The sequence below is a fragment of the Apteryx mantelli genome, chromosome 1 (assembly GCF_036417845.1).
Source record: "Apteryx mantelli isolate bAptMan1 chromosome 1, bAptMan1.hap1, whole genome shotgun sequence".
Taxonomy (NCBI): Eukaryota; Metazoa; Chordata; class Aves; order Apterygiformes; family Apterygidae; genus Apteryx; species Apteryx mantelli.
In genome coordinates, this window is record NC_089978.1 from 8,716,609 (window position 1) to 8,735,270 (window position 18,662).

General features: G+C 40.4%; 1 protein-coding gene across 1 annotated transcript in view; it reads left to right on the forward strand.

The window, feature by feature from the left end:
* The window catches only part of DLG2 (discs large MAGUK scaffold protein 2), an 856,812-nt gene that overhangs the window by 294,447 nt on the left and 543,703 nt on the right, over positions 1-18,662 (forward strand). Inside the window, exon 3 of the mRNA XM_013943075.2 lies at positions 9,123-9,284. Coding sequence (XP_013798529.2) covers positions 9,123-9,284 — 162 coding nt within the window. The remainder of the gene's footprint in view (positions 1-9,122; positions 9,285-18,662) is intronic.

Sequence of the window (18,662 nt, forward strand, 5' to 3'; positions counted from 1 at the left end):
TCTATGGCAAAAGCTAGTACAGAAACAGCTATCCAACATAGCATTCAACTCTCTTAGCCTGAGAGCTTTTTTTTTTTTTCCTCCCGTAGCCTTTGGGCAGAATTCTCCAATATCTGTAAGAAACGGTACTGGAATCCCGCAGAGGACACAGTTCTGTGTTCTTCAATACACAATTAATTCCCAAGGAACTGTCCTGCCTGCATAGCAAATAAGAGGGACACAAAAATGATTAAGGGACTGGCACATCTCTCATATGAGGAGAGGCTGAGAGAGCCGGGACTGTTCAGCCCAGAGAAGAAGGTCAGGGGGAATCTTATCAACATGTATAAGTATCTGCAGGGAGGGTGTAGAGAGGATGGGGCCAGACTCTTTTCAGTGGTGCCCAGTGACAGGACAAGAGGCAACAGGCACAAACTGAAACACAGGAAATTCCACTTGAATAGAAGAAAACATTTTTTCACTGAGAGAGTGATTGAACATTGGAACAGGTTGTCCAGAGAGCTTGTGGACTCTTCGTTCCTGGAGATATTAAAAACCCGACTGCACATGGTCATGGGCAACCTGCTCTAGGTGACCCTGCTTGAGTACGGTGGTTGGACCAGATGATTTCCATAGGTGTCCGCCAACCCCCACTCTTTTGTGTTTCTGTGATAGAGTTCATGAGGAAATAATATTTTCTTGACCGGTGAGTACTTAACTCTGCAAATTTATCTTTCTTTTAACATATTAATTGAGTCTTAATTTAACAAAAGCAGAGTCTTAGTTTTCCTCCTAGATTATCCATTTAGACACAGGACTGTGTAAAAAGCAATGGCTAGAAAGTTGGGACATCTGCACTCAAGAAGTCTGGGAGGTAGGAATATGTGAACAGAGAAGTGGTCAAATTTTAAAATGTCTCTCCACGACCTTGCCTGGAAACTCTACGCAGCCTATCATGGGGCAGGGCCAGCATCTTCAGAGCTGCAGACCAGACCTCTGTCACTTGACCAGTAATTGCTGGGAGCAGTTACTAGTATGCAAATCAACTCTGAAGGGACATGAGTCAAATGCTTTCCCTACGGATTTCACGGGTATTTTTGAACACACCACAGTAGTACAGACACTGGAATCCAGGTTTCAGTTCCAAGTTTGGGAAAACAGAATATTTTAAGGGTTTTAGACTAATCTGCCCTAGTTCTCCACTGCCTGCACTTTTCTATTTTTACCACCTGAGCTTTGGCCTTCACCCCATTTGCTCCAATCCTGGGTGTAATGATCTTTGTACTCCTGCTCTATCCTTGGGAAATGTCAAGTCAGTGTTCCTTGGATTTGCCAGTACATAGTTTATATCCCTTGGCTTATCTTTGCGTTGGCATGTAAAGCTCCCTGTATTGAATTATGTATGTGTGCAAGAGAGGATGGAAGAGGATTCAGGGCCATTATTTTCACATGTCTTTTCCGTAGTAGGAATGCTGGCTCAAGAAATTTCTCTGCTCCCCCTTGGCTGCTCATTCCTGCTACTGTGTTGCCTCCTCCACTATTCTGGGGACAGTGACCTCCAAGAGTGTATAATCCAGGTTCAAACAAACTTCTAAAAGACCAAATCTTGATCACAGCGATCCAGTCTAACTTATAGCCTCACTGTGAGCACAATAAGGGAGAAGGATGGAAAAAAGGGTGGCACAGGGGAGATGGATGCAGGAGGAGATGGAGAACTACCTACACTGGCGCTACTATCTTGAAAAAATGCTCTGCCTAGAGGGTACGTGAGTTACATGCAATGGGCACATGGGCATGAAGTGAACTCCTGTGCATCGCGGGAGAAGCCTCCCTAGAGACCCCTTCAGTGGGAGCTTTCGGGAAAGCATGGTTAGCACAGACCCACAGCTCCCCTTCAGTTTAGGGTAACTCCACAGTGACCACCAGCAGGACCTAATATAGCCAGACAGTGTCCCAAATTAGCACTGTGAAATTGGTCAGTGACCAAAAGACCCACCACGACTACATCTACTCGAGGCCAGTGAGAGCTAAGAAACAGAGTTTGAGTACAGTCCATCTAGAATAACTCAGTAGGTACTATATAACCTATTGAAAGATGCTCAAAAGGGAGCTGGGAAATAATATAATTAAAACACATAGCTATAGCCAGTTGCTTTAAATAAATACATACATACATGCAAAAGTAAGTAAAACTAATCACTTGCATTTTTTTCTTTGCTACAGTTGGATAATTCTGAGAAGGTCACTAGCAGTAGGCACTAGGAAGAAGCATCCTCTTAAGTTTTGCATAAATTCAGCTAAGTAGGGAATCCACCAGTGATGGCTGGGGAGAGGGTTTCAGTTTCAAAACACAACGTGTTATGTCACGTGCTGGACAAAGCTGGGCTAAATTAAAATCCGTATTTTTGGTACAAAGAACAAATGAGGGGCAAGTTCTCTGGTTTTGCTTGTTTCTCAGTATCATTGTTTTGGGGCAAATGTTGTATATTATTTACTTATTACATTGCAGAATTACTTGGTGATCTTCTGCTATAAAACCGGGACGCTCGCTTTGCAGTGCTGCATTCACACCGCAGGCGCTGGGAGGGGAACTGAGGCACAGTGACTGCTAGCATTTGCCAGCTCCATCTCTCTAAATGCTCAGAAGTAACCTGTACAGTCACCCTGGACCAGAAGCGGTGTTTTAGGTGATGCTATGGGATGGAAAAAGGAGAATTTGTGAAGCCCGGTGCATGGAAGCTGGTGTATTGCAGTGGAAGAGAGAGACAGAGGGATCAGGGAACGGGAGACACGAGACATATAGGGCTGCGTGGGGAGCTATAGGGGAAAGGAACATGAAGCAGGGAGATAATGAGGCGTGAAAATTGCTCTAGTGATTGTGGAAACATGGAAGTATCACCAAAAAATTATTTTGAGGGCAAGAGTTGAAAACTGTGGAAAGGGGTATGCAGGTGAAGTTACTGCAGGAAGAAAGGAGGGAAAGACAACTACAGCCTGATGCTGATAAATTGCATGGTTTCTCCCACATCTCTCCTTTGCTCCACTTAGATAAACAGTATTAGATGGACTAATTTTTTGAGCAGTTACGGGGTTTTATAGTTTGTAGTCACCATTTAATACTAGCAAAGCCACCCTCTCAGAGTGTCTTTTTTTATACTGATGCTTCAAGTTAAAAAATCTATTTTAAATTATTGGATAGCAAGTAGCAACCTCCAGAGGGCTAAACCGATGCTGTTAACAGGTCCAAAATGTGATGTAGCATATGGAGCTGAATATCTCCTGGTACACATTTGCATGCAGGCGGTTTTAATTAGGACTTAGAATTCCTTGAGGAATGCAGCATTCTGGGCTAGTCTCAGTCTTGTCAATACATAGCAGTTTTGTTCATGCTAAACCCTGGAAAAATCAATAGATTCCTACTCGCTTGTAATATTTGATGCTTATATGAATTGTTACATTTTCTTTAGCTGCCAGCTTTGTGTAGGATCATAACCTGTTTAAGTGTACTTATTATAAAAGACTGCAGCCTCTTTTTAATGTTGTACCAGGCCAGTTCAGAACAAAAATCATCTGAAGTTTTATGACATTTCATATCTTGTTTTTTTCCTGCAACACTTCATAGCTGGATGCAAGAATAGGCTTTAATTCGATGGTTATTGTGCCATCTTGTGAGCTAAAGGTGCAACTACGTCCACCTAATGTAAGGAAGAAGTACTTTGACTGATATCCAGCCTTTCTTCTTCAGGATGACAAAATGATTCAGAGTTTCAAGAAATGGATGAGGAACTTACTGTAAAACATATTTGTTCCACTGCATAGTAGTTGCACTGAAAAAAAAAAGAGCATATATTCCCTACATTGGGCAAATACCTGCTTATTTTAATGAACTGAGGGAAGAAATCATATATTTGTTTTTTGTTTGTTTGTTTTTCCCCAGGAACTTCTTGTTGTACTGAATGGAAAAGCTGTGCAAGTTCTCACTATTCAGTGCTAATAGGACCCCTTCTGTAAAATAATTTGGTTCTTACAGGAAACCTCTTGTCCTCCACAAAATCACTATTTCTTTCTTAGAGAAACACCATAGAAATTACATGAAGTACTGCTAGCTATTACAGTGACATAGATAAAAGCCTAAACCCTAACCTTAGACGGTTTACTGTCTCCTGGGACCTTTGTGAGAAAAAAAGAAAAAAATAAAAGAAGATTACAATGGCAGTAGAGCAGCATATAACTATTTATTATTTTTTTTAAATCATCACTGTAGTTGCATTAGGTCTTGGACTTAGAAGACCAGACTGGAAAAATCTCCTGAGTTCTATTACCTCTTAATTAATCAATTCCATTTGTGATCTTGAGCGTTGTTACATTTCTGTGCCTAATTTTATCCACCTTTAAATGATGTACCTACTTTTTTTCGACAGGAAAAGACTTGACTGCCACTTGTAAAGCTCTTTGGGCTTCTTGGATGAAAGGTATTGCTGTGATACAGTGACAAGCTTGTTAGAAAACTACTTGATAAGCAAAAGAGCAAGTCATTCACAATAAGTATAATTATTCAATGATTTAAGCTTCTTAATCTGCTTCCACGGTCTTGGCAAGCAGATTGTGATTTCTTCCATTTTATATAATGAGAAGAGTATTTTTTCTCTTTTGACTCTATAGATTGATTGCAAATATTCAGAATTCAAGCTGTGTTGCTCATTTGCAATCAGTTGGATGAGTAACATTATTTCTACTCATGATTGGATGACTGCCCAAGGACTTGTGTGTGCAAATTGTAAAGTTTGTTTTCTCAAGATACTCATCTGTATGACATTGAAATGTGCTGCCTTTGAGAGCAATGCCAGTAAAATTCAACATATTGGAGACCGCTGAAAACACAAAAGTAAGACAATGTGGTGCTAACATTTTTTAAATTGCAATGGGACTTCACAGATTCAACTTTTGTGTAGAGGGACCAACATCAATGTTTTTAGCTTTTGCCTGTAGCTATAACCGTGAACAAATCCAGTGTATTCAATTCTGGACCTATTATCATGCAGAAGGGAGCTGACCCTTGACTTGTTCAAAGGCAGCTCCCATGTCGAGGTTACAGAAGATGACTAGCAGTAGGGCTACTCCGAGTGGGAGTTGCAGCCCAATCCTGGGTTGAGGGAAAAGGCAAGTGAGCAAAGGGTAAGGAGCAGGTAGCTCTGAGACCCAATCACATCTGTGCCCCAGCCCCAGACTGCAATGGGACAACAGGATCCATCAGGAGTTGTTGTCTTGTGCAGGATAGTTTCTGCAGAAATTCCTTTCCCTGTGGTCTCTAAGTTCTGTGGGTTATATGAAGACCTGCAGCTTCGAAGGTGCAGAAGTCTGACCCCTCCTGAGGAGGACTGTAATATTGGAATAGCATTCAAGACTTGAAATGATGATACCTAAGAGTTAAAATGAGTAGCATAGCTATTGTTTCCTTTGCCATAACGTATTATGCTGACCGAAGAGAGTACTACAGGATTGGGGGCAGGATCTATTCATGGGTGAATAAATTACCATCTCTTAGTATGCTGTGATACCTTTGTTCCCTACTCCGTCAGCTGCGTCTATAATATAACTTCAGCTGACTGAAAAAAAAAATCACATTTTTGGCTTGATTCATTATTCTGTGTCTCCTGCACATATCAAGGTGCCTTCTTCTTGGACTCATTTGAGATCCTCTCTGGACCAGGATTCTCTGCCTACTGACATTTCACAGGATATTGTAGAGCCACGTGACTCCTCTTATACACTCTACTCCCTCCTTTTGCCACCTTCCCCTTGCAAGCAAAAGTAATGTGTGACATTTTGAAGTGTGGTCTAATGAAAGCGCAATGTAGAGAAGAACAGGGACATACGCCCTTGAAGGACAACCCCAGTAGAACTACATTCAGCAGCTTAGAACACAGATCAGTTTGAGCTGACCTAAAACAAAATGTTCTGTTTGCATTTTATGCATAGCAAAATGATGGCAACTGCAGAAAATACAGAGGACTTTTGCAAAAGCCAGTTCTTTTTGGTCCAAAAAAGAATTACAAATTCCCAGTCATCTCCATTCACTGAGAATCTGTCAAAGGTAAGTTGTAAGAACTGAGGTATTTCCATGCAGATGCTGTCGCTTGGCTATTGTAACTTGTAACTGAGCAGATGTCTTCCTCCTTTTCTTCTTTTTTTTTTTGCTTGAGAGCTGGCTTTGTTCACATTTAAGGTTTTTGACCATTACCCTCTGCTGGATTCATATCTTCAGCCCTGTTTAGCTGACAGCTCTTTGGCAAACTCAGCCTTAAAAGTTCTCCATTAGACAGTATGTTGTGAGGAGCAGTGGTGCTGTAATAATCTCACATTGTAGAGAGAATGAACTGTTATAAAAAAGCACGTACATATTAAAAATTCACAGCAGCACACTCCACTCCCCCATTATAGGTAATTACAGAGGATTTTAAATATCTGATGCTAGCTGGCAGCGTACAATACCCTGTCAGCAGCAGGCACTGATTTGTAATTTAATTATCATAAGACATCCACCTGTTCTTTTGTCAAATGAAGAGTAGCATTTCCATGCAATCACGCTTTTACTTCCAGAAATTTGAATTAACCCTTAGAGAAAATGCTGGTTTCTAGGGAACCGGGTAATTTTAAGGATATTTGCAGGGTCCCATCAGGACAGAGTGATGGAGATGAACGAGGCATTCTTGCAGGAGTCTCAGTTTTGGTTTGGCATTTTCTGCCTTCCATTCTCTGAAACTTTCCTTATCCCTGGCTTTTTGCTGTGTCAAGCTGCTTTGGCTTAGAGTGAACAGCTGAAAGCATTTCAGTCAGGAGATGCTGTGGGAGGAGAGATGTAGGAAAATCAATGAATTTGGTGCTAAGAACACATGAGGCATGAGGCAGGCACAAAACAGGACTGACCCAGAATTGCTCTAGGCTCGTACTTGGTGAAGAATGAGAATGCTGGGCTTGGGGTGGGAGGGAGGCAAAGGGAAATGGAACAGGGGAAAACTGCTCTCCAAACTCTCTTGTTCATATATATTATCTAATTTTTCATGGGAATGTGCAATTATCAGGTTATCCATTTTAATTATAAAACATAGGCTTCCATGGGAAAGTCTACAATGGTGAGCCACAGAAGTGTTGGGCTTTGCAGCATCATAGGGCTCAGGGTAAGCCAATTTACTCTGAGCCTTGCCTCTCATTTGTGCAAAGGCTACATTGCAGTGCTGTGATGGGGGAAAGGACTTACCAATGGACATAAAGAGATGGTCTGTCTTTAATGCCACCCTACAGTGCTTCTTGCTCTGTAAAGCTGCCTAAATGATCAGGCCAAACCTCATTATGGCTTCTGGCACTGCTCTCTCATCTCTTTGGACAGTGGTTGCTGCACATTTTCATCTTTACCATTTTGCAGTGAGATTGAACGACTCTGGCATTCTGCTGCTATTTCTCAAAACCATGTCTTAGTAAATTGCTCACTTTAGATAGGGTGCCTATAAGTAGTCATCTTTTTTGAAAGAGTACTCACTGGATCCAAAAAATAATTGATTGCTTGAGCCTTAAGTGATTTGCGGGCCAAGTCTTTAATGTGACATCGGTTGGAATACTGTCTATTAGATGGATGGCTTCTTGCCCAAATAATACTTGTCTGGTGCCAGTCATTTTATAGATTCATTAATTATGTTATCTGAAAAGTGAATATGCGATGGGTTGCAGGCATATCCCATAAAGGAAAAAGAGAATAAATCATGTCAAATGTGTATTCTAAAGATAATTGACAAAAACTGAACCAATCTCATATATCGAAACCAAGGTAGGAATAAACTGGGAAAATTTCCTTTAGAAGGATGAGTAAAAGGAATAACACAGCTAAGCTTGGTATTTGAAATTAAATGCAGGAATAGTAGAGAAATATTCTTTATAATGTTCTTGTGAACATTTCTGAACTTTAAGACTTCATAGTTTTCTTATTTGACCATCCAGTACTGTAAAAGACTTCCACATCTGAACTTTCTTCTTTAATCGTTGATTTTGCTCATTAATATTTTAGCATATAGCTTTCAGCTGAAAACTTTTACAGTATTACTATGTGTCCCTCTCTTTGTGCCAAAGATTTATGAATCGCCTTGCTAATTTATATTCTGTTCTGCTCCTTATGCAATGCTCACGGCTATAACGTCAGAACATCCTCCTCCATTATGTTAAATAATGTGCATTTGCATCTCTCACATGCGATCCATTCTGTAGTCTTCTCCCTCAAAAGAGCAGTGTGTATGTGAGCTTGTATGTAATGCCTTGTTTTCAAAAGGTTCTTTAATCCCTGATTTAACCCAATGTTCCTGTACGCTAGAGAAGAGAATGTCTATAGGTCTCTGCCTTCCCCTTCATCAGACAACTAAAACAAATAAATAAATATACAAATAAATAGACTTCTGAAAAAGAATGCAGATCCTCTGGCTAAAGGACAGGTCTGGTCCTTTAATTTCTGTTTTTTGGGTTAGTTATATTCCTTGTTGTTATGAGCTACTTTTCGGACCTCGGATAAGTTGTTTCCCCCCTCTGTTTCTTATGTTACTTCTCTGTGGAGTGGGGAGTTATAATACCTTATCTCCTAATTTTTAGTCTAGAGGAATTGCAGCAGGGTAAGGGGAAAACTTGTTACCGGACGGTAAGTATCTATTTGGCAGTAGCTCTGTGGCAGTTTGTATGTGCATACTCTAGTACTCAAATCTCAGACAACACTGTGCTGAATGGAAAATGACTCAAACATTTTGGGGAGAAAGGCTATAAAAGCGCAGAGGATGCGAATCTGGGAAACACAAGCTGACACTACAGCTCAACAGACCAACACGTCTTTTTTCAGTATTAAGCCTTACCAGTATGTCATCTGAGATATTTATCTGGAGGTAAACATTTTATTTTTCAGTGTGATATAACACTAATGCTTTCTCTTTGATGAAATGTTAAAAACAGAATGAGATGGTCTCTCCAGCACAGATTAGGAAATTCTAGGATTATATTGTCTAGTGTTTTACAGACATTATCTAATGTCTTACCTGATATCCCATATTTACATTCATACATGTGTATTGTTTTCCTGAAGCTTATTTGCTCTTGTTTTCTTTTTTCCCTAGAAATATCGCTATCAAGATGAGGACGCTCCACATGATCATACTTTGCCTCGATTAACCCACGAAGTGAGAGGCCCCGAGCTCGTTCATGTGTCAGAGAAGAACTTGTCTCAAATAGAGAATGTCCATGGATATGTCCTACAGTCGCACATTTCTCCTTTGAAGGTAGGATTGATATTCACTGTGGCTTTGGTCCTCAAATGGAGAAATCATGTAACATGAAGCCCTTGGAAAAATTACTTGTTGTTCAAACAAGCTGTTTTTTGAAAGGCATCGGTGCAGTTTGATTGTTCTGTGTTGGGTTTTTAAGGCTTGCTGTAGTGTAATAGATGATAGTTTAGCTGTCACAGCTTTGTATTGAGATGTGACAGCTTGAGCAAAAGTTAATCCTGGCAAATGTGCCCTTTTGCTGTACATTTAGAAAAGAGTAACACAGGTTCTGGCCCTCAGTATTGCCATGATTTTGGAATGGCATATTTCTTCTCTTCTTGACTATCTTTGTTCACAAATTGAAAAAAGTATTGCAATTGTAACCTTTGATGGAATCCTGTCTTTGGCATCCTTCAAAGAGCTACAGCAAAGTCATAAGATGTGGTATGAAAAGGAAACTCGTTTGCCACTATTCAAATCTTTACTACTCAAGCATTTGCTGTTTTCTATGATTTTTGTCGTGATTTACAGTGATGTAGATACATCACTATGTCAACTAAGGCAATTATTTAAAAATATAGAAGGTTTGTGTGTATGTGTGTGTGTGTCTGGTGCCCTCTGGTATAGCTGGCTGCGCAAAAAGTGTTTATCTTCATGGTGAACCTGTATATTAACTAAAAAGAATTCAGTTTCCGAAAATTCCATTTGCTCTATACTGAGACTGCAATAATTTGAAGATGTTTCTAAAACTTTTCCAATGAAAGCAACATGGATGGAGTGAAGGGCATGATGGTTATCCTATTAGTTGTTATTTTCTGCTAGCCCTGGGAAGAGGAAAAAAGAAGAATAACATTAGTAGAGGTGATGATGTTCTGGATAATGGATTTGTTCAGGCAATTATCTAAGCAACACACAAGGCAGATGTGCTTTGCTCCTTCTGGTGCTCAAAGGTTGCAAAACGTGCTTTGCTTGCCTAGTGCAGTGATGACAGTGTAGTAACAAGTAAAAGGAAATGTTTATTATTAAAGATTGATGTGAATGCAGCTGGTGTTCATTGAGCCTTCATGGATTAGCCACGTGAATTAATCTCTGTCCTCTGTTCTTGCTGTTAGTTTCTGTAGTTTGTATGCAGTTTGTCTTTTAATATTTTGGCAGCTTTCCAGGCCGCCTACCTGCTGCAGAAGCCTCCAGTAACAAACAGTAATGTATCTTCTTACGCTCAGGTAGATCAACTTAGTTATTTGGAAGGGATTGCCTCCATGTGGCCTCAGTGTAACCTGAGGGGAAAACCACAGACAAAACAATTTCTTGCCTGGAAGCAAAATATTCCTGCTACTCTAGGGCTCCTTTGAATATCATGATTATAGTGGTGCTTTTTATTCATGAAAGTCAAAAACAGATGATATTTTCCTTCACGGATGGAGACTTCCAAGTAAGGCTGCATGATCCAAGCTGATAACATAGCGACAACGGCAAAAAGCTTTTTGTTGAGAAGTGCGGTGAGGAACAAGGGTATCTCCAGACTTCTGCAGTTGCCCTAAATGGCTCCCAGTCCAATTCTCTACTGTGACAGGAGAAAATACTTGCAGTTTTCTGCAGTGCAGAGAGAAGAGGAGCTACGCAATATTTTCACTTGAGAATGAGTTTCTCCTACAAGTTCTCTTCTGAGGCCAAAGATTTCTGTCTCTGTTGTTGAACTTCTCCCTTCTTTACTTCAGATTCACAGAGGCTCTAGGGTCTCATGGCTGCCAGTTAATCAAAATTTCTCTCTTCAGATGGCATTGACATTCCTGCTTTTTTTCCCTTGCTGTCTTTCACCTGCCTTTTACCCTTCATTACAGAATCAGCTCCAGAGGCCTGAGTAAACCTTATGCTAGAGCCCATGACACTGTGGTGCTCTGTCCGTGCCTGTTCTGAAATACCTGCTTTTGGTTCACTCTTTTTTCTGGGGTCTCACTGAAATCTTTATTCAGAAGCTTTTTGTTATCGTGAGTTCTGCATATTTGATAAATGCCATTCCAAACTCTCCAAAACCCAGTCAGAATACGTTGTATTCTTGAACTATAGAATTTCCCTCCTATTCTCTGATTTGTTCGGTATTCTGGTTTCTTCTCAGCATGACCATGTAAACATCATGGCTGCACCGAATAAAAGCTAACTGTGAAGCATACTGCCTCTCAACCCATAGTGTGCCTCCTAGGGAAATGCGAAATGCTCCTTTTTAAAGATTTGCTGGATGAGTGTGCCTGGCATTTAAATATTTTGTTGTCTTGCATGAGAGGTGGAACTGTTGGGATCCCGCTCTGAGGAAGCCTGTCAACTCTAGTCTCAGGAGCAAGAAGACACTGACATTTGCAGTGGGATAAAGCTGTCAGGAAACTCCACCGAGAGCTGTTCTCACTGAAAAGGTTGCCTTGTTCTGCCCCAGTTTTCTGAATACAGGTCAGAATATTTGGTGCAGAGGGAAAATGTGTGTAAAACAAAGTCACAGGTTAGCTTCTACCAAGAGGAGTGGTCACATCACCTCCTGTGTCAGGAGGACTATCTATCTGACAAGCAATGCCGCCAGCACATGCAGCACAAGCAGTATGATGGATCGCTGGCTGAGCCAGGTTCAAGTTGCTGGCTGAATTTGCATTTCACTGCCTGAATTTCACAGAGGAATCTGCAGCACCAGCGTGCATCTCCAGAAGCATTTTTGAGACAGTCATTTGTGCTTGTTGGCTGCAAAGAGCCCTGTTGATGGAATGATTCGCCCAGCAGGTTTTCTTTGGAAAGAGTATCATAAAAGAAAAATGTGGAGCGTGAAGATAATCCAGTAAAGATGTTTTGGAACCAAATTGTTGTCCCAAAGCCAGGCCACATATCAGTCTCAATCTCCTCACTTTTCTCAAGAGCCTTGAGTTTGGCAGAGGAAAAAGTTGCTTGTTTGCAGGCATTTGTGTTCTTTTGGGAAGAAATCTGCAAAGGAGATGCAGTCAGAAAGCTACCCACCAGTGTGGCTAGTCTGAGCACCCATAACCAGCCAGTACCCCCAGTCATCTCTGGAAGCCAAGAGTGTTATACCCTGTCTGTGCAGGTAGGCTGCCTGCCTGTGCTCCAAGTTTCCAGTGAACATCTCAGCATGCGTCCGCATGCCAGTCTGACAGCTTGAGTACAGACTTGCCTCACTGTAATTTCGTATTCCAGATTATGTGGTTTGATGTAGTCCAGAAATATCCCTGTGGAGCTACTGGTTATCGGGCACTTCACAAATGTTGGGTTTTGTTGGATACCAAAACATAAAGTGAATTTTCTTTAAAGATCTCACACAGGTTGTTTATGCTGAATGATCAGAAATGTGGTCCTCAGCTCTTCTGAAAATCTGTTTGAGACACTCAGATTCTGATTATGGTAAATACTACTTAGGAATGTGAATATGATTTCTGATACTGATGGTGGACTCATCTTACTGTCTTTCTAATCTCTATAGTCTAGTGTGCACAAGCTGGATTACTTCATTTTGGAGGAAAATAACAAGCAGAATAGTTTTGTTGAAAATTATAGCCTCTTTTGACTCTGATTTTGACTTTTGTAACTTCAGATATTTAGCATGAACTTTGCTTTGCTGTTGTCTTGTAGCACTTCCCATGCACTCAGCTCAGTGCTAGTAAATACTTAAATTAAAAAAAAAAACAAGCCTGCAAGCTTCTGTTAAAGGTTGATCTGTTTAATAGTGTGTAGAAGATAAGATTTATCACTCTTCGGCAAGTTTGAATGTCAAACAGAAGTTTTAAAGGAAGTTTTTTGGATATATGGCAGTATGGTAGCATGTGGGAAACTGCTAAATTTAGAGCAGCTTTAAGAAAGAGTTAGTTGACATATTATGATTTTAAATGTTATTTGCAACTTGTGGAGGTGAGGAAACTGTGTTTTATTAGTCCTTTAAAGGAAAAAGTGTGCTGAGAATATAGTTGAAAATAGTTTTCTTGCACTTTCCTCCATTTAACGCTAGATGGGGTAGTTAGCCGAGAATCCTTCGATCACACGCTACAGACCTTCGGCAACACGTTACGGCGGTTTTCAATATGTGGGTTAGGAGGTGCTAATTCAGTAAAAACGGCTCGTTAGTAATTAGGTGCCTTCTGAGTCCTTGACACGCTGGGAATTTTTCTGAACACAACACAGCCGTACCTGGATTTCAGACACGCGAGGACTGCCTCTAAACGAAGTGTTCCCCCCTGATCCTTCCTCCGAGGAACAGGGCTAATCAGGGTTCATCAAATGAGAGCGAGCTCTGGCTTCCAGATGAACCTTATTAGTACTGCTGTGGGGTTGGATTTCCTGAGGTTTTAAGTATATTCAGCTCTCTTAAGATAAGCTTATAAGTAAAAAGAATCTGTGGTCTTGCGTTTCCTCCTTTGCTTGCATATTTTAAATGCCAGGGTATCCCCAGTCCTTATCCTTGTTTCCTGCAGGGTATAAGCATCCGTGGTGTTTGTGCGAAAAAGAGTAGCTAAGTTATTACTATTATTATCTTAGCCTAAGATATTTTTAAATAAGGAAAGCTTTTTTTTTTTTTTTTTTTTTTTAATAGGGAAATTTGGGCATCTCTTCAATTGCCTCCTCTTTGACGGTCCCACTTTGTAGAAGGGAAGGAGCCACTCTGGAATTTCCTCCTTCTCTTGCTGCAACATGGTGCTGCCCTGTAGCTCATTAGAGTTCCTGACCTGTTATAGAAATCAGGACTGATGAAACTGCTTTTCAGTGGAGAAAGGGAAAAAGCATCTCCAGGTGGGGCAAATGGGCATTTCATCTACCTAGAGGTCTTCAAAAATAAGATCTGTGCAAATTGCTTTTTGGAAGAAAGAGATTTGCTTCTCCCATCACAAGGGCACACTGATTCCCTTTGCTCTTTTTCCTTGATGATGGCAAAAGGCCCTAGTGTGTTATTTATTAGAGATTCTCTGTACCCAGTGAGCTAAGATTATGTCACCTGACCGTTTTTTCTGCTCCAAGCCAGATAGCTCCCCTTCCCAACTCCTTTCTTCTTGCAAGCATGCAGAGTGCCATTTCCGTTCCCATCAATCTTATCTTCATCCCTCTGGTCGCAGGAGGGTCGTTTCTGAGAGGTCTCCTTCAATTTGGCAGGTCCCTTTCGCTGTTCTTAATGAAACAGATCTCTTCATCATCTCCAAAGCCTTCCTTGTACAAACATGAGTCAGACCTTACTACAGTGCGTGCTGTCCTTTTCTGACAAATTAACCAAGAAGGGGAAAGAGGCTGTGAGGATGATACTGGAGGATTAATTAACCTTTGCAAAATGTCTTAGCCTGAGCTTCCTGGACATGTCCTAACAAGTTATTTTTTTGAGTCCAGAAATGTAGATAAGGTGAAAGCCATTTATTTTATGATTTAAGATTTACTTCAATAAATTCTTTGTTCAAAATAGAATTTGGGAAAACAAGGTCAAAACCTTCTATTTTGTTTTGGTGGGTTTTTTTTCTTTAGATGCAACAATTCCATTTCTCAATTTGAAAAGTTTCGGGGGTATTTTTTTACTATCAAATTCTTTGTAACATGCAAAGACACACACTGGTCACAGACACAGCGCAAAGAGCAGACTCCGACACTCTCCGGGTGTTGCAGTGGATCAAGCGAGCTGTAGATCAGCTAGAGAAGTTGCTTCACAGAGCTTCAAAGCAACATTAGAGACTACACTCAACAGGCCTGTGTAGCTGTTGTAAGTGAGCAACTGCAGAGAACTCCTCTGCCCATGTAATTGTAGAAACCACTAGCTACCAGAGAACAAGATTTACCCAGAAAAAGCAAATTGCTGCTGCTTTCAGCATTACCATGCCTAATTTTCCTGCATAAATCCAGTTCATAATTTTTTTCTGTGGAGGTCATCTAAAGATGATAAAAATATATATATTTTCCCAGAAGTGCTGAACATGCTCAAGAATCCTTTGGTCGAACTGAGGCTGAGATGTAGAAGAGAAGGCCAAATTCGTTTGATTTTCCCGTGCTTGGTTGCGCCCTGCGGCTGAGGCTGCGCTGCGGCGCAAAGGTGCCGCATTTCGGAGGCTCCTGTGGCCGTGGAGGACTGCGGGAGGGAGGCTGTGCTGCGTCCTCAGCGCGTGCCGGCAGGAGACGTCTGAAGCTTTCTCGTGCAATTGCAAAATTAATTGGGGTTATATAGAGGACATATTACTGTACGCGGGGATATATTAGCAAGCCATCTAAAATTTGATCTGGCGTCCTTTTCTGTGCTTACCCTGGCTACGTTTCACAAGTATAGCTAATCTGCGAGAAGCATTTTTTTAGCCTCAGGGTGGCTCGGCCCAGTAGCAGTGATCTTATAATAATACTTTTGATCTCTGCCCTGGTAGCTTCCTAGCTTTTGTTCTTTTTTTTTTTTCTCTCTCCTTTTTAATATGCCGTTATTGCCAAGGCCCCATACTGCAGTCTGTATCCATTAGTGAATTATCACTGAATATTCAGGAGCTTGCTTCATTAAGATACAACACTTGTTACATGTTTAATCGTGTACTGCTTTTCTCTTATCCTTTACTGTAACAGCAGATAAGCCTATCCCATAGATCTGTATCTGTGATCTATGTTTTTTAATATAAAAATGCAATCGGATTAAAACGAGACAAAGAAAACACATAAATGTGGCTGTGCTTCTTTGGGCTTTCAGGGAAGTAAGCAAAAGCAGTTCTGAGTTTTATTTATTTTATTCTGTTTTCACGGTAAAATAGGCAGCTTATAAATTAGTATTATGAAGAATAATTTTGTTTCAGCTTCTTGTGGGCAGGAATGTCTGCCAGTTTTTGCAAATGCTCCCTTATTCTGAAGAAGGCACTAAAATGGTGCAAAATTTGAATGTTACGGTCCTGATGAAGAATAGCTCTTGTTTTCCATAACCAGATCTGATAAAGTCCCCTGTTTGCATGCTTGATTTTTGCCTTGGATGGCTGATGGATGGCTCACCGCATGATTTATGTTGTTGCAGGCAGTATCTTGTTATCTTTCTAGCTTCTGACTGAATTAAAAAGAAACCAAATAAAATTGCTTCTGTCAGTAGGTGATTTAATTGGAGAAACCTCAGCAACTTAAGGTAAACCGCAGGTGTTGTAATTCTTTCTTTTTTGGCAAAATAAATGATGACCTATGTTGGGCACAAGCAAAGCATATTCTGACAGTATCTACCAGCCCATCATATGTTGTTAAATTTGCCTGAAGAATAGAGAAATGAATTTTCAAAGGAATTTTCTTTTTCTGAAGAAAATATTTTCAGGCTATGGACATGGTTTACTTTGCAAGGTCCTCCCAGGTATTGCAGGTCTTTTCAAATGTTAATCTGAAATGCAATTTCAGGAGACTTCCTCTGTTCTTGATATGCTGGCTGCTTTATCCATTAGTATTAATTAGCTTTTATTCTTTTCAGATATTAGATTTCTCTTAAGGATAGTCTTGCTCCTAAGACTTATTCCATAAAAAAATATGCTCTCCATATTTTTGGCCACATCTCTCTCCTATAATTCAGAAAGTGAAGTATTTCAGAATCCTTTTTTCTTGTTGTCTGTCTTTCTATAATGTTTTCGCATAGTACTAGTTACTTTTAACTTTTCACATTCAGTGAACTGGTTTTTACTTGGTGTATTGACCATATGACATACTCACAAAATACCAAATAAACAGAGAAGAGATGGACTGCTATGAAGGTTTTTTTCTTTTTTTTCCCCAAGCTGGAATATATGAAATAAATCAGTGGAAAGACTAGATGCTACAGACATGAGATTTGTACTTTGTCTCAGCTTCGTTCCCTGGTTTCTAGGAGTACAAGAATAAAAATATATCTGTAACGATGTTTGCCACTTTTTAAAGCCTTCCTTCTAAACCCTTCCTTGATGAAAAGTGCAATATGACAACATCATCCTATAACAGGAGGGATTTTTCTCAGAGAGGTCAGAAAGGTTTAATACCAGTTATTTCCCTAAACTAAGTAGCTTCAATGCCCTTAAGTTTGGCTACTACTGACACTCGTGAATGCGCTCTGCACTTTAAACGAAGGGTTAAGATGCGGTAATGCCTTTGCACTGAGGAATACACTCATAATTTGCTGCCTCCGTAGAAGATGGATATGTTGATACTTCTCATGATGTTTTGCCATGTCAAAAATGTTTTGACTTTTTTCAGTATAAGGCGGAAGAAGCACACAGCAGAAGCATGCAGCTCCCCAAGCAGATGGGTTCTGCACTGCCGCCTCCGGCACGAAGAGGACACAATTTATTTATTTATTTATTTCAAACTCAAAGGAGGACCGTCGCAGCAGCCTGACTGCTAAATGCTTAGGCTAATTCCTGTTTTGCTTCAAAGCGCTTCCTCTTCAAACTTCTGTTTCCTGTGGCTCTCATTTCAATCACGTAGTTGCAATATACTTCTGTGGTGTGTGGAGCTCTTAGAAAACAACAGTCTTCTGGCATTTAAAAGAAAAAAGATCTTCCTGACTATTATTGTCAAGCTATTTTCAAGAATATAGTCTAAGAGTTTTAGGGATTATTATTGTGTAACATCTTGGTAGTATAAGTATAAAAAGATAGCTGAGATTTTTCAAGGAGAGTTTCAGATGGGAAACCCTTTTTTGCTCTTTGCTTCCCTGCAACATATCTATTTCAGCAGATCATGTCACTTGCTTTCTGACAACTTTTTAAAGATAATATTGCCACTGCAGCTGGTGCAACTGGTGAAAATATCACAAAATAGTCAGCAGGCTTGATGACTCCAATGACTTCTTTTAGTCTTGCTCTGTTCACTGACTTTACTTGATCTCCCATAGTAATTTTTGCTCTCTTTTCTGTCTCTATACTATTCTTTTTCTTTTCCATATTTAATCAATGTACCTTTTTTCTTGTTGCTTTTTCTGCATTCTGAATTGCCTTCGGGATCCGTTCCCGTATTACTCATGTATTTTTTTCCTTACTGCTCTGTTATAGCCATTCATACCCCTACACGTGGATCTTGTTAACACTACAAGCCACCCCCAAAGTACAAGGTTGTACCAGGGAGCTGTTAATACATAACAGCTGATGCCCTTCCCGTGCAAGCTAATTGTATACTTATGGATCATTTTGCTTTTTTGGCGGCTTTAAGAGATAGGAGACATGTTTCTCTCTGTCTCTCCACTGTAGTTCATGTTCTTTATGAATAGTGTTGGTTTCTCTTATTGCTGGAAGGTTTTTTTTTCCCCTCCCAAGCAAAAGTGAGATGAAATACGCTTGAATGTTATCAAATCTAGTGGCTCACAGTCACCCACGAAAAAGAGCAGTGCTTTAGGCCGTTTTTATTCTGCTGAGACTTACTGGAACTCTGAGCAGCAGCAGCAGCAGCAGGTGCAGTTGATTTTTC